General features: G+C 37.4%; 1 protein-coding gene across 1 annotated transcript in view; it reads right to left on the bottom strand.

Moving 5' to 3' along the window:
- Positions 1-16732, bottom strand: part of SV2C (synaptic vesicle glycoprotein 2C) — a 113151-nt gene that overhangs the window by 55183 nt on the left and 41236 nt on the right. Inside the window, exon 3 of the mRNA XM_042012816.1 lies at positions 6381-6561. Within this exon, the coding sequence (XP_041868750.1) occupies positions 6381-6561 (181 nt within the window). The remainder of the gene's footprint in view (positions 1-6380; positions 6562-16732) is intronic.

Raw genomic sequence — 16732 nt, 5'->3', positions numbered from 1 at the left:
CAAAATCATTGCTAATGAAGTCTTTCTTTTGTAGATTTTTCTTCTTCTTTTTCCTTCTTTTCAAGTTTTTACTTGAAAGACAAATACCATGGTGGGTGTCTGCTATAGACCACCAAACCAGGAAGAAAAGGCAGGTGAAATAGTCTATAAGCAGCTAGGAGAACTCTCACAATCACTGCCCATTGCTCCTGTGGGGGATTTCAACCTACTCGATGTCTGCTGGAAAAGCAACAGAATGAAGAGGAACCAGTGCAGGAGGTTCCTGGAGTGTGTGGAAGATAATGCCCTGACACAGCTGGTCAGGATGTCAACAAGGGGCACCCTGCAGGACCTGTTGTTTGTGAACAGAGAGGGACTGGTAGGTGATGTGGTAGGATGGTTGGAGGCTCTCTAGGCCACTGTGATCACAAAATGACAGAGCTTTTCATTGTCGGAGACACAAGGAAGGGTGGCAAGGTTCAAGGCACCATGAACTTGTGGAAGACAGACTTGGTCCTGTTTAGAAGCCTGGATGAGAAAGTCCCTTGGAAGGCAGTCATAGTGGGCAAATGAGCCCAGGAACACTCGACGTTCTCCAGGAAAGAAATCCTAGAAGTGCAGGACCAGGCTGTCACCACGGGCTGGAAGTTGGACCAACAGGAAAGAAGACCAGCCTGACTGAACAGAGAGCCAAACTCCAGAAAAATAAGAGAGTTTATGATCTATGAAAGACTAGGCAGGCCACTCAGGAAGAGTACAGGGGTGTCATGAGGTTATGCAGGGAGAAAATCAGAAGGGCCAAAACCCAACTGGAACTTAATCTATCTACTTCTGTAAAAGGCAAAAATATGTTTCAAAAAATATATTAACAACAAAGGCTGGCTAATGAGAATATCCAGCCTTTTTTACATGAGGGGGGAAACAGTGCCAAAGGATGAAGAAAAGATTGGCGTCTTCTTTGTCTCAATTTTTAATAGTCAGACCGGTTGTTCTCAGGGTACCCAGCCTCCTGATCTGTAAGAGAGAGAGATGCATAATCCATAGTCCAACATAATCCAAGGGGAAATGTTCAGTGACCCACTACACCACTTAGGTTTGCTCAAGTGTGCGAGACTGGATAGGATCCACCAAGGGTCCTGGGGGTGGCAGGTAGAAGTGCTCACCAAGCCACTTTCCATCATTTACCAGCAGTCCTGGCCAGCTGGGGAGGCCTCAGTTGACTGGAGGTTGGGATACGTGATGCCCATCTACAAGGAGGGTTGTAAGGAGTATCTGGGAAACTACAGGCCTGACCTTGGTGCTGGGGAAGGTCATGAAGCAGATCAACCTGCACCATCACATGGCACATATAGGACAACCAGGGGATCAGGCCCAGCCAGCATGGGTCTGGTTTGTGAAAAGCAGGTCCTGCTTGACTGACTTGATGGGTTAGACTAGATGATCTTGAAGGTCTCTTCCAACACAGACATTCTGTGAATCTCCTTCTATAATAGGGTCACCCTTAAAATCACCAACTTTGTGGATGAGGGAAAGGTTGTGGATATTGTCTAACTTTAGTAAAGCCTTTGACTTTACAAAACTGCTGGTAAAAGTCAGCATGTGTGGACTTACAGAGACAACCACCTCAAAACTGCAAGTTACAAGAAACCAAATTCACCGTTTGAGATTTTTGCTAACTTTTGATTCTTTATGAAGAATTTGAGAATGTATCTGAGTCATGAGTTTTGTTCTACTACAGTGACACCAGCACTCTGTGGTGAATACCAGTAATGTAGAAGGAGTACTGCAGGAAGGTTAAGAGATTGTCTAAGGAAGGATGAAAAAAGCCATCTGAAGGTAAGAGTCAGATTTAATGAAGTATAGTCTAAAGTAGTCTGGAAAAGAAATGTTATATTAATGCATCTTGAGAAAGACTTTCATTCACAAGAGATAACAGGTAGGGAAAAAGCTTCTTAATAGCTTTTAGTTACATCAGCCAACAACATCTAACCTGTATTTCCTAATATTTCCGTGGGCCTGGAGAAGAAATTTGGCCAAGTTGGCAGTTCTGGCAAATTGAAAGAAATCTTTTCAGCCTGAAAATAATGTGTGCTTTTAAAATAGGACACATTTATTTAGCATTTTTTGTTTTGCTCAGAAGAAAGAATAACTTTCTACCAGGAGCGAACATATGAAGTTGCCTGAAAAATTTATAAACTGTAGTTCATCTCAGGGAATTTATTTTAGCTAGTTTTCACTGCATGAAAACTTTGATTTGTTTTAGAAGTAGTATTTGGGCTGGATAAGCATGATTTTTTCCCCCAATTTGTATAACATTTGCTTATCTCAAAGCAACCAAAATGAAATTTACTGGGATAAAACAAATCTATAGTACAGTTTTAATCACTTTATTATAAATTTAGTTGTTGTACCTTAAAAAATTGCATCTAGAATTTTAAGTATCAAAAATATTAAACTAATAGCTTAACATTTTTTAGAAATTGGATAAAATTCTGTAGCTGAGAATAATATTTCACAGAGGTGGTGTTGAACAGACAACAGCTCCAGCTTCATTCAAGTTAACTATCTTGTGAGTCATGTTCTGTATCAGAGAAACCTTCCTTTCACAATTTCAGACAGATACAACAAGGTGCTTTTTGATGATAAACATTTGCACCTTCCCCCAATGGCTAATGATGAATACAACTCACAGTTTCTTGTCTAGATCTTTTCACTTTGTAGGAAACCATGTCTCAAGCCCTCCTAGACCTTTATCAGGCTTTTGGATTCAATTTTCTTCTGAGTTTTGATTTTCAATTCATAAATGGAAAAATCACAGTTCTGATATTATTTTCTGGAAAAGGAGATTATTTTGCAGACTTTCCAACATTTCTTCATTCTTTTCTCTAGCTTAAGTTTACATTTCAGAATTTTGTATGTACCAATACTCTTTGTGCAGCAATATCTTTATATTATTTATACTGGTTTGCATTCAAAATCTCTTTTTTTTTGCCTGCAAAAGTTTTACTAGTTTAAGATTTTTTCAGATTAAAAATGGGGGGGGGGGGGGGAAGTATTTGAAGGGATATTTTTTCACTGAACATTTTACTTCTATAAACACATTTTCACTGCAAGACATTATAAGAACAACATATTTTATAGTCTTTTTTTAATAAATAAAACCTTCTATCAGATACTGGTTTTATTTTTCATGCTTCTTAACCATTTTTTTATTATCTAGAAGATAACAAAGCAGTTTAAACTCTATATACCTAAATTATTTTATATCATTTGAATACTTCTTAATATTTCAGTGATCTTTAATTAAAAGAAATTGTCCAGATAACTCTCTGCCCCTTCAGAAAACTTCTCTCCAATCTGAGTAACAATACTATTTTGCCTTTAAAACATATCATTGTTCTTTCCTTAAAATCATTCTAATTCCATAGTTGGGCTCTTTGAATCACACAAAATTACTGGAACAAAGCATCCTTCCTTGAAAACAGAGGTACAGTGGTATGTCATCAAGAAAAGGAAGATCAGGGAAAACGTGTGCCCTTTCCTGAAGGAAGCCAGAGACCTGGTTGCCTGGATATCAAGAAGGCTGAGGCACTCAACAGCATTTTTTTCCCCTCAGTCTTCATTGAAAAGAGCCCCACCCACATCAGCTGCAGCGAGCAAGGCAGGGGAGCTGGAAGAATGACAACATCTCACTGCAGGAGAAGATCATGTTCAAGAACACCTAAGTAGCCTGAGGGTGCACAGGCTGATGGGACCTGATGAGATACATCAGTGGGTCTTGCAAGATGAAGTTTCTAAGCCACTATCCTCCATATTTGAGAAACTGCAGCAATTTAGTGAGGTGCCCGTTGACTGGAAAAGGGGAAACATACCATCAAGATGAGCTTTTCCTCACCTTGAAGGTATGAGAAACAGATTCTTTTCTAGAAACTGCATGGCTTTCACACTGCTACTCTGATACCACTTGAAGGGGATTATTCAGGGGAAAAAGCCAATCTTTGAAGAACACAGCAAATCTGACCCTTCCATGGACCTCCCTCTGCAGTAGTTGCTATGAGGAATGACTCTGCAGTTCATGCTGTCTTTTTTGTTGTTGTTTGATTGGTTTGGGGTTTGTTTTGTTTTGGAGAGCCCATTAAAAATACAGTACATGGTGACAAATTGTCTATGATCTATTCATGTAGCTCTCAAAGATGAGGTAGGAGGACGTCGAACAGAGTGGGGGCCCACACAGAAGTATAGGATACAGGTATGAAGGGCCTGCTCCTTCAAGGACCATTAATCATAAGCTGGGGACACAATAGAACATGGTTCCCAATCAAGGACAGACATGTATCACAAGGAAAGCTACAGGCACTGACTGTTACTGTAAAAGCTCCTGGACAGGTGAGGAGGAGATAGTGCAGGCAAGTTTCTCACGAGGCATAATAAATACATATTTAGCAGTATATCCCAAAAGGGACAATTCTGGCGAAAGCCAAAACTGTCTGCCAAAAAACAAACCTTTGTAGTATAAGGGTCCAAAGCTGCCCCAAGGAACCGGCCAGGCTAAGCAGTAACACAACAAGCTTCTCAACTTTGCCAGGATCACAGAAGAGTGAGTGTCATGAAACATGATCTGTAGTGTTTCTCCATGGAGTAAAAAAAAGTAGCTCCTGGACCTGATGGTGATTTACAATACAGGATTTTTGAAATTTTGTTTTTCTATGGGATTTGGAGTTTTTTGTAGTAATTGGAATATTGCCATTTCCTCTTTTTGTCTTATAAAGTCATATCTGACAATCTGGTGACAGACTAAGATTCTTCTAGCTAGAGGACTCCTCACATTTTTCTCTCTCCTCTTGCCCTTCCATTCCTCTTCCTAAATCAGTTTACTGAGTGCTGTGGTAATTTCTTTTGGGTATTCACGTCTTGTGCTAGCCTACTTCAGACCAGTTGTACTAGTTTGAAAACAAACTAGTGGGAGACACCAAGTCAGAATAACAATTTAATAGGAAAACAAAAATAAAGGCAGAAAACACTGGTTCAAACTGACAGAGTCAAGATACAACCTGACACCCTGTTAATCAGGGTGGTGGTAGCAGTCCAACAGAATGGTGGCTGCAGTCCTCTGAAGTGGTGATCCTGTAGAAAAGGGGTCTGCTCTTCCTCAGGTCCAGTGGTGGCTGTATAGCTCCTGTCCTCTGGAAATCCAGTGGGAAGGTTCTCTCTGGTGTTCAGAATCTCAGATTATATCCAGGATGGAATGCCTGGTTCCTCCCTCTGGGTGGAGCATCTCACAATGGGGTAATGAGTCATGAGGCCAAGTGTTGATTAGGCTCATTAACAGAAGATGGTCCGGACGGAGTTATCTCTGAGTCATGCGGCAGGGCATTGATGGGCCCTTAACAGAAAGATAGTCTGGGGGGAGGAGGCAAGGAAACACTGCCCCACCTGATTTCAACAGCTCATGGGGATGGTAATAGAATGCACTGCAACCCAGGACATCAGTTCAAAGGATTTCAAAAAACACAAACCTCACATAACTGCATTACTGAACCATAAAGCCAACAAACCCTACAAGCAGTGCAGTTCATGTGCATGACTTTACAATCCAGCTGCTGTGCTCTTGCCAGATCCTGACTATTCAGCATACTAAAGACTGATAGTAGTCAGAATTGAAACTGTAATTAGGAGTCTTAATCTGAACCAAGCAATGGCCAGAAGTGCTAAACTACGCACTCTGCAGAACAGAACTCTAGTTTATCCAAGTGTACAGTAAAAGTAGAAGCTTTCTCATAGTAAATTACTTATGTATCTCAATCTCTGCTCATAAAAGTTTAAAATTATAGACTTAATCAACCATTAGAATTATCTTAAACTTTTCCAACAACTGAGAAGTTATTTAAATGAAAAATAAAGAAAACACAAGTCTACAAACACAGTACTTTCAGAAAGAACAAAAACATTTGGGACAGTTTAGGACCCTGTTTTAAATCTGACTGTCTTGATGCAATGCTATTATAAACAATACTGTGCACACAAAGACATTAGAAACTTTACAAATATTGCCAAAATCTTAGAGTACACCTGTGAGGAGAATGTTATTTTGCTGACTGAACAAGGTACTGTACATAAAGAAGCTCAGGTATAAAAGAGTTAAGCAAGTTCATCAAGTTCACAAAACAAATTCTTTCCAATATAAGAACAAACTCAATCTCACAGTTTTCAGTCTGTGTCTTTCCCCTAAAATCATTACTCTTCCCCTTCAAGTGTTCTTTAGGACTGCAGTAGCTACCTTGCTTAATTCTCTCATCCCCTGACACAGACTGTATTTCTACATTAAATACTGTTCTTTTGGAAACAGAAAAGTTTTATTAACACACAGAACTGTGAAAACGAACAGAACCAGAGGAGCTTACCCAAATCCAGAAAACAAGCGACAGAAGAGGAAGAAGCCATAGCCCTGGACAAATGATGACAGGAAGGCAAAGAATCCATTGACAGACATGCATATCAGGAGTGATTGTCTCCTTCCCACCTTGTCTGCCAAGCCTCCCCAGAAGAATGCCCCCACCATCATCCCAAGGTATACTATGCTACCTGTAATACACAAAAATACAAAAAAGAGATGTTTTGTGAGCTACATAATTGATCACAATTGACTGCACCAAAACCAGTTAACCTTCTATATTTACAAAAAAATAGTACACAGATGATTTAATCCTTTCTCACTGAATAGAAATTATATGCACAGTTTTGCAAATGTATCTAGAGACAACAGATTTCCTACTGTGTCTTTGTCATCTGTTACCAGACACACTTAATATAAATATTAAACTGAAGCTTAATATAAATATTAAACAAGATTTCTCATAAACATGCAGGCAAGTCTGAATAGAAGGAGAAAATGCCACTATTTCCTCAATAATAAAATGCATTCATGTTAAATATTGCAAAAAATTGTAACTTCCCCTACAGATAAAATTTGTCTGCACATCTCCAGAATATGAGCAGTCCTGCAGGGGATTAAACCCTGGGATCAGTAGGACCAGTATGTGCTAAATCTAAAGAAAGCTGATTATAGAACAAACAGTTTCCACCCGAGATCTATAGAATCAAAGGCATCCACCTTCATTGGTTTTTTCTCCTTCCAACTTCAAAGTATTTATTTAAAAAGGTAAGGTCCTTTCAAAGCAAAAGCACTGTAATGTTCTTGACTTGTTTTGGGGTATTTTGTTGTGTCCCCCCCAATAATTTTGAACAGATACATTACAGTTAAGCTACATTTATTAAAATGACACAGTAAAAAATAATATTGGGGTGATTTTTTTTAATATAAATCCTGTTTTCCACATGTACTTTCTCACAGAAAGATAAGTTGAAATATTTAACATTTAGACTGTTCACATCTTAGCATATTGTACAAAATTTCCTTTCCAAATTCCCTGTGGAATATTTGACAAAGATGTACATTGAGCAGACTGTCTAAAGAAAAAGTAATTCCCAAGGTTTGAACAGAACCATTAAGTTTGTATTTTGTTTGACAAATGGAATTCTTTTTCCATGTAATTTCTTGTTGAACTGACCAGGTTAGGTTTTATCTATCCTGCATATCGCTACCACCTTCTACATCTTCTTCAAAGCAGGAATTAATTACAAATGGGCTGGAAGCAGTTAAAATACTAGAAATCCTTGTTATGCGTCTCTTTTTGATTAGTCTCAAGAATGGACAAATTCTCCAGCATCTCTGCTGGACTCTAGTTGCTGTGAAGTTCTGGATTCCAGAAGAATCGCCTCTGCCCTGAAGAAGGTAGTTGAATGGGAAAGGAAGCTGAAAAATACCCATTTAAATACCTGGCCTTGGTTAAATGTGTATCAGGGTAGAGTTTACCCATCAGTATTTCTGTGCTTGGAATTACAGATGGTAACATCTGAAGTGCTGACATCTGCAGGGTTTCATGCACCCTAAATTGTCCCTGTTCCCTCTCATGTTTCACAGAAGTAGTTTCCACTGCTATTTCCTTATAACTTAAAATAGGGTATTTTTGAAATGGGATACACACTGTTTTAAATGTCTACTAACAACATTATAGAATAAGAATCATAAAGTGGTTTGGGTTGGAAGGGACTTTAAAGACCACCTAATTCAAAACCCCTGCCATGGGTAGGGGCATCTTCCACTAAACCAGACTTCTCAGAGCCCCATCCAACCTCAGGACAAGATAACAGATCCATTTCTGCTCATCACAGGAGAAATGCAAAAGCAACAAACTCCGTAAGAACAACTGTCGCGGTCTCCAGCTTGGCAGTGCTGGATGGTGAGGCGCTGTGACCTTCTTAAAAGCGTCTCCAAGGTGACGCCGCTCCAGCAGGTCCACCACACCCTCACACACATGTGTACACGCAGACACACAGACAGCTCCCTAGAATGGGTTGACAGCAAAGAGGCAGGAAGGGTCTTCGTATAGAGTTCCATGGGAGGGGTTTATTGCAGCCATGCTCGTGAAGGAGTCCAGGGAAGAAGAGAAAGAACGATGGAGGGTCCAGGTTTATATACAGGAGCGGAGCAAGCATCAGGGACCAATGATCTGAGGGCACAGGGGCGGTACATAGGCAGGGCTAGGGTAAGGGAACCAATAGGGAAACTCTGAGGGAGTGGCGATGGGGCAAGGGCCAATGGGGGAACAAGGAGTGGAGAAGCTTCTAGGGCAGGGACATAAAAGGTAACGAGGGGCGGGGAGGCCAACGGGCCAACCGAGAAAGCAGAACTGGGGTGCTTTAACATACCAAAGCAGAGCATTCTGGGGGAAGCCTTTTCTGTTCACCCTAACCTGGGGAGGATCTTTGGTACTAGGGGCTGTCCCACCAGTGGACTCTCTTTGTCCCTTGTACCACAGGCCCACTGGCCACCACAAACAACAGTTAAGTGTCTTCTAAAAATAACTTCTGTCAATGGGTATTTTCTAGATGTTGATGAGTTCTTAGACTTTCATCAAAGAATACTGATGATAACGTGGGTAAATGCGGAATTTACAGAATTACTAAGATATCTTAATTTACTTTTTTTAGCCTGGGAAGGAGACAGACATTACAATATTCTTTTTCAGTTTAGAGGGGTTTAGGAGCAGACATTTATTGGATAGCTTTTTCATTCTGATCAGAAATGTAATTCCACTAGTTGAGATTTTCCTGTAAATGCACATGGCTAATGTATTTTCTGGTCCTAAAGAGAAAAAGATTGGTGGGTGACTCAGCATATTCGTTCAGCTGCTTTAAGATCTCTCTTGTGGTCAAGGTTATTGTACCATACTGCAGATGGATCACTGCTCAGAAGCAGTTTGGAAACTCCATCCAGTAGATCTGGTGCTTGCTTGTCAATAGTAGTGGAAAAAATGTAATAAAGATAGTTAAATAGCTGTGTTGCCAACTGTGTTACCAGCAGACAGATATTAAAAAGGAAAAAACATGGTTAATTTTTATTCTTACAGTGAAATTCATTACATTCTTTCCTGTATAAGTATTATTGGGCTTTCCCAGTCAACAGTCTAATATAAGAAATAGAGAAAGTAAATTAAATAGCCTTTTATTTCTTTATATAGATAACTTTGAAATATTTCTGTGCAAATAATCCTAATTTTACCAATTTACATTCCCTGTGATGCACAAAAATATCAAAACACTTTGAATGATGAAAATGTTTCTAAGTCTTGAGTTTAAAAGCATTAACCTTTCTTTTAGATGACAAATCCTTTGGTCATTGTACTGTGTTTTGGACTCTCATACTGATGTAATTCTCCTAAAGAGCATTCAAAATATGCTGCTAAAAATAATATTCTTATCCTGTCAATAAACTGCTATAAATAATCTGCTCTCTGAGCTGCTGAATTGTCTTATTCTTTCCCGTTACATTAACTTTAAATTTTTTCCTAATTGCCTTGCAGTCTTTGCACAAACCCTCTCATTGAGCAAAGATCTGCAACCCTTCCATCCTTAACCTACTGTAGCTACCAGCAATACGTGTTTCGGTGCATTTTGTCATCTTACTTATTTCTTGTATTTTCTGTCTCTCTTTATAATAAGAGAATCATAGAATGGTTTGGGCTGGAAGGGACCTTAAAGACCATCTATTTCCAACCCCCCTGCCATGGGCAGGGACACTCCTCACTAGACCAGATTTCTCAGACCCTGATCAAACCTGACCTTGAAAACTTCCAGGGATGGTACATGCTCAGCTTCTCTGTACAGTCTGTTCGAGTGCCTGACTACCTGCATAATGAAGAACTTTGTCCTTATCTAAACCTGCTGAATTCTGAGCATTCTCCAGATTCTGGGCATCTCTTGTTGGCACTGGCATCAAAATGTTAGGAGCGGGATAGATTGAGGTTCCCTTCCCTGTAAACTTTAATTTAAACTCTGCCTGCACCATGTTGAGGAAGTCCCCTTCCTCTCAACTTCCAAATTTTTCATTAAGATCATTTTACCCTGCTGCAAGATCCACAGTAAATCATTAGAGTGACAAATGGCAAAGGAGATCTCTAACTATGAACAGCTAAAACAGCTGAACAACCACCCAACAAATGCAAGTAACCAATGAGATGAGATGATCACTTTATTATTATCAGATTATCATGAGCACTTCCTTTCCAACCTTTGTAGCTTTTGTTTATTATGTTATGCTGCTGGTCAGAACATAAATTTCTTGTGGATAACACTAAATTTTTTGTACGTCTTCCATAATTCACACATTACATTTTGCATAAATTCATATTTTTATGAAATTAAACAATTAAATTAAATTAAATTAAAAATTAAATACCATGTTGTTGGTCAGACCTTGTTCCCTTTGCTCATTGCCTTTAAAGAATGATCACCAAAACAGTAATTTTATGGTTGTACATATATGTATGTAGATGTCAATCTGGCATGTGATGCTGAGGGTGGTACTCCCTTTTTGAGCAGCTACTACTGATCACAAGACTGGCTGCTTTTCTTTTTCTTTTTAGTACAGCACATTCATGCCTCTAAAGAAATCAGCTAATACAGTGGAAGGAACACACTGGTTTGACATCCAGTCTGATCTTAAAACATTTTTAAAAATATTTTAAAATATAAAGACTTCTAATGATATCTGTATCATATGTCTTGGATTTTCCCCACAAGGTAACATGCCATGTAAAACTCCATCAATTTGTGGAAAAGCACTGAGAAGAGGCAAATGGCAGCTGAAAAAAACATGCTAAAAAAATAATCTCTTTTATTATTCTCTTGCCAAGTTTCAATAAACCTATATTTTCTTTCCATAGCAGAAATCTTACACACAACAATGATTTTCCCCCATTGTATAAATGTACACAATACACCCTTACATCCTCTTCAGACAAGGGAACCTGAGTCTGGAATAGTTTTACACTATGCACACTCTTTGGCTACCAGGTGGCTAGATATTTTTTAAATTTAAATTTAAATTTTTTAAATGTGATGTGCACACAGCATCTTTCAGACTGCTAGAAACAGTTTAGCCTTACAAAGCAGCTGACAAGAACTCCCTCTTTATCCAAATGCTGGTTATGGACAATTTAAACAATGACATAACACTAAATGCATAATCAGTCACTTAGGTTCAGTTAAGCAGTATTTTTCCCTTTATGCTGCCATAACTTCATTACTTGTTGATATCTGTTGTAATCTATAGCCTGGTATCTAAATGATAGACAAAACCTTCTGAGAAATCATTTTGTAAGTATATTTCATCAGGAAAAAATATAGCAATGAAAGTAAAGTCAGATTTCCTTGCAATAGAGAGACTCAGAGGCTATGAGACTCCCTGATTAGGTTTTTGTGTTAACACACCTATTATAAATCAGTTATAAAAACAGCATGAAGTTGGTTTTTTCCTATTGTGTTGTATAAGTCATTTGTCTGAATGAGAAATGCATTTCATACAGCCAGAAAAAGTACTCACATTATAAAAAACACTTTAAAAATAAGATTAAAATACTATTTATATTTTGGAAAGAGCAATTATAAATGTGGTGCTAAGGCAGTTCCATAAGAAGAAAAACACTTTTCATAAGAATTATAATGTAATGAGAGTTTTATTTACTTGTACTAGGATCTTCCCATATGCCATTATTTAGAATATAAGAATTCGTAGTGAAGGACTGCAATGCCTATAAGTAGCATAATGAATATAAGAATGAGAATTTCCAGCTTTATCGTTGTTTTAACCCTGGTAATGCAGTATATTTGGAGTTTAAATATGATAGTCTTTCAGACCTGTATTTAATTACAATCTGTTAATAGTTTCTTTGATCAGAAAAGACTTGGAAAATAGTAGCAACCCATGTAGCAACTGTCGAACATAACCTCTAATTAACTATTTGCAATGGGAGGTAATTAAGGCAAACACTTATCCATTAAGACAGCAAATACAAGAAAGCTGTAGTAACTCTAGAATTGACAAAAGAACTGGAATTTTCTATAGACACTGTCTTTGGATTCTTCCATGTATCCAGTATATTGGATCTTCACTTCTTTTTTTTAATATTATGCCATTCATCTCCTCAGATGTACCATGGCTGCAATATACATACATAAAGAACTGCCACAAACTAGTATTTCTCTGTAATAACTATTTCTTTTTTTCTCTACATGGTTCTTGCTGTGGTGAAACAACAAGCTCTATATACACAGAACGGTTAATTTTTAGTAAGTGGACGTAAGTGGTTAAAGTAAAACACAACTTGTTCACCCATCTGAAAAAGCAGATAGGTACTGTTTTCCAACAAACATGTGAGACAGACACCATATTAACTAAAACTAAACTTTTACATGAGTCTTTGCAAGTTCAAGACTTCTCAAGCCTTGGATTTCCTTCATCTAAATGCTAGCTGTTTCTCACAGTAATCATTTTGTGTCTTAACTTTAGATGTTAAATAACTTCTCTGACCTAATAATACGCAATGTATGCAAATCCCCCAAATGCCACAGCATATCAGGCTTTTTTTCTATTACTATTTTTCAGACTAATCCACTCCTCCTGCCTTCCCTTTCAAGACAACTGCAGACAGGCTTCAATATGAAATTTCATATCTGCATTTCTAGTGCAGATGCTTAATTACAAACTTGTTTTGAAGCTTTTTGCTCTTTGGCTTACTATACATTTACAAACAGTCAAATTTCACTTGCATTATTAGAATTATTTTTATAAACCGGGATAATAGGGTTTATCTGTTTAAATACATGAAAGGTATAAAGCTATTTTTAAATGAATGCTGAAGCTCCTCATTCTCAATATAGAAGTTTTTTACAGCACTTATCATGCTGCAGTGATTCTTGAGCCTTCAAGTGTGAATTGCAGCTGAGTAACCTCTGTGCTTAGTTCTCTAATAGTAATAATTCCAAAGTGACAAGCCTTTGCGTGACAGACCATTTTGCTTTAACAAGTTTTTTTAGCTGCTTAGTTCACAAGACATTCTGGATATGCTTCACAGTCAGTAAAAAAGGACAACTTTATCTCCACAATAACTAAAGAATTATATAAATTCACAAAAAGGAAAATACTAAATTCCAGTGAGACCACTGGAAAAAGAAAAGACAACCTCATCTCTTCTTCTCAAACATATTGAGCGCTACAGAAACATTAGTGTTTTCATGAAGGCAAAAAACCTAAAAAATATTGTTTCAACCCAAAAAAAATTTTTTTAATTATTTAGTTATTTCTAAAATTCTGGTTCTTTAGTACTTACGTAAGAAAAGAACTCAGGGAAATACTCTGATGTACGAGCTACAAAAAATACATATCATACAACCGATAGCTCACTGCAATCAATTTAAAACAATACAAGAAATAGCCCCTCTGCTCCATCAGTAGGAAAAAACCCCAAACAACCCAAACAAAGAAACAAAAAAACCCCCACCAAACCCAAGCACCACTTTCAAATATGCCTACAAAACATCTGATGACATTCAGTCAAATACCAACCCAGAAATTCCATATAAATAAAAACCAAATTAACTGTGTCTGGTGTTCACACAAAATGATCCCGTTCTCAAACAGTACTGATAAACTGCAATACAGGACCTCAACAATGAAAATCAAGAATATGGAACTTAAAGCAAAGACAAGCAAAAGTAATATCATACTCAGCTGACCATCATACACAGGAAAAGGAAAGAACAAGTAACTCAACAGTTCCTCATGCAAGCCTCTTTATGATTTTTAAGATAATGAGAAAAAACATTATCATCTGCACAAACAATTCAAAAAATACAGGTTTGTAATATTATGACAGGCATAATTTGATGATTGATTCAGTAAAAGAAAAATTGTTGTGAGGGAGCCTAGTACTGAGTTCTAAAGAGAAGTGTCACAAACACAAAACAAAATATAGAGCCTAAGAAGGTATTTGAAAAAATAAAGGAAATTAAAAAGAACATGAAACTGTGGGTTTCTTCCGTATTTTTCCTTTTCAAAAGACAACTTAACTTGAAAAGGGAAAAAAATATAGAAGTCAATATGGAGCCTCCAACATAGCTGGAAAACAACTGAAACAAAGTGGACGGGACTTCTGGCATATTTAAAAGGCAGAAAGAACCTAATGCAAGATAAAATTTGACAATACCTAATTTTATGTCACCAAAATTTTAGACTGAAGAAAACTTAAAATTTATTTGTCTCAACTTAACATTGAGACTTAAGTAAAAACCATCGGATGGCACGGCTACCCAAACTGATCAGCTTGCTCTTCCAAAAGTCAAAGATGAGCCAAGAATATTTTTTTTTCTTGGAAGGAAAGGAGAAGTGAGAACTGTTCTGTCCTCTCCATTAAATAAAGAAAACAAAACAAAAACAACAACCCAACAAAAAAATCCCCGAACCACTTCTTTTTTTCCCCCAGGAAAGCAACTTGCTTTCCAAGTCAGGAATCTACTCCAGTGTGGATCAACCCTGAGGGAAATCACAAAGACGAAAACTCATTGCTGGAAAGGTTTGATCAAAACTTTGCTAGTCCTATAATAGGAATACTGTCCATCAATGGGTCCACAACAACCATTCACACAAATTTCATTCAGTTATTAATGGGGGGATTTTTTGTTTGTTTCCTCTAGCATCCTCATATTATATTTATGTGCCTAATTTTGGTTTGTTCACTGTACCTCAATTGTGAGATTTACAACCTGCAGTGCTTCAGTTTAATTCCATCATGAAAAAATTGGCATTTTTCTGCCGTGTTTCCTCTCCTTGGGCTAATGAGACTAATTCTGGTTTACATATTTAGTGCAGACCAAGGTAATGTAGCTCTAGACCTTTACATTATCGGTTCATTTTGAAAAACATCGTATTTTCTTGCTCTACTTTTCTGTATGCTGTTAACTTTCCTTACAGTTCTAGTGACATTCACCTTACAATATATCTAAAATTTACACCACCAGGCGTGCTGATACTTTTCTTTACTGATGAAATAATACTCAGTTTCAGAGTATTACTTCATTAGTAACATACATTCTTGTGTACTCAGATATTATTTTAAATGAAATACTGTAATAACAAAAGGAATAACTGCTTCTGCTTGTCCTCATATCCAAATTAGATAAATTAATAAATTAATAGAAGAAGGTCAGTAGCTGCAGAGATTGTGACATGTAATGGATTACTTGCTAGGATGAGGAATTTTCTTCACAGCTGCATTTGCTGATAAGGCAGCAGTACATTGTCATCATCACTTCTGCTTTTAAAATGTTATCATGTCAATAACTTAAGTCTTTAAAAAAACTGTTATCTTCTACCAGATGCTACCATAATTTTTATTTATTCCATGACGGATTTATCAGAATAAAAAATTGATCAGAGTTATTCCATTTCTTCATTGGATTAATTTATAAATTAGATACTGACTGTCATTATTTCAGGAAACAGCAGCACACTGGTATTTCATACAGCTATTACTTGGTTAGATAAACCAACGATTCATTATAGAAAAAAAGACTAAAGCACTATTTTCTTGCTACTTTCAATGCAAATGGTCAATCAGCATTCAAATTTAACAACATGGAAATGTAAAAACCAACCAATACATGGTATTTTGCTTCCCATATAAACAATATTTTACAAGCTAGTAGCTACCAATATGCAATATACAGAGCACAGACATTAACATAAGATCGGGTAATCCCAGGTGATGACATGAAGCTGTTGACAGATTCCCTAGGTGCTATCATTGAACATACTATTTTCACATTATCTTTTCCTTTGATCCAACAATTCCCTCTGGCACTAGCAAGAAAATCCTAACAGACATGCTTTGGATAAAACACACCTAGTTAAGCTGTCCTAGCCCCCCTAATTCCTGTTTTATCCCACTGCAACTGTGGAGGTTCCTCTGGATTTTTTCTGCTCTCTGATTTAGATGCTAAATTCAATGCACTCTTTGTCCATCTCTGAATTGACCCTGTCATGGTAGAAATTGCTGTGACTTTGCAATTTGAAATGCACTTCCATGGCAGTCCTGGGAATCAGAATGATTATAAATGCTGCATATGTTTGAACAGTGCATAGCACTGTGTAATGAGCTAGGATTAATTAAATTTCAAAGCCAAAAAATATATTTCACTAAAGCTTTAAATTGCCCATGCAGTCATCTACATTAATCATCTCATTTCATATCAAAACTGTTCATTTTGGCCACATTTTTTATTGCCTGAATATTAATTTCTTATTCAACTAGTCCTGCTTCTGACTCTAAACAGAGCACATCCCATGAATATCACT

The sequence above is a fragment of the Corvus kubaryi genome, unplaced genomic scaffold, assembly GCF_017639235.1.
Source record: "Corvus kubaryi isolate FWS band 111438036 unplaced genomic scaffold, C.kubaryi_AGA036_p1.0 split1-37296, whole genome shotgun sequence".
Classification (NCBI taxonomy): domain Eukaryota; kingdom Metazoa; phylum Chordata; class Aves; order Passeriformes; family Corvidae; genus Corvus; species Corvus kubaryi.
This window is presented reverse-complemented; position numbering and strand designations above follow the sequence as displayed.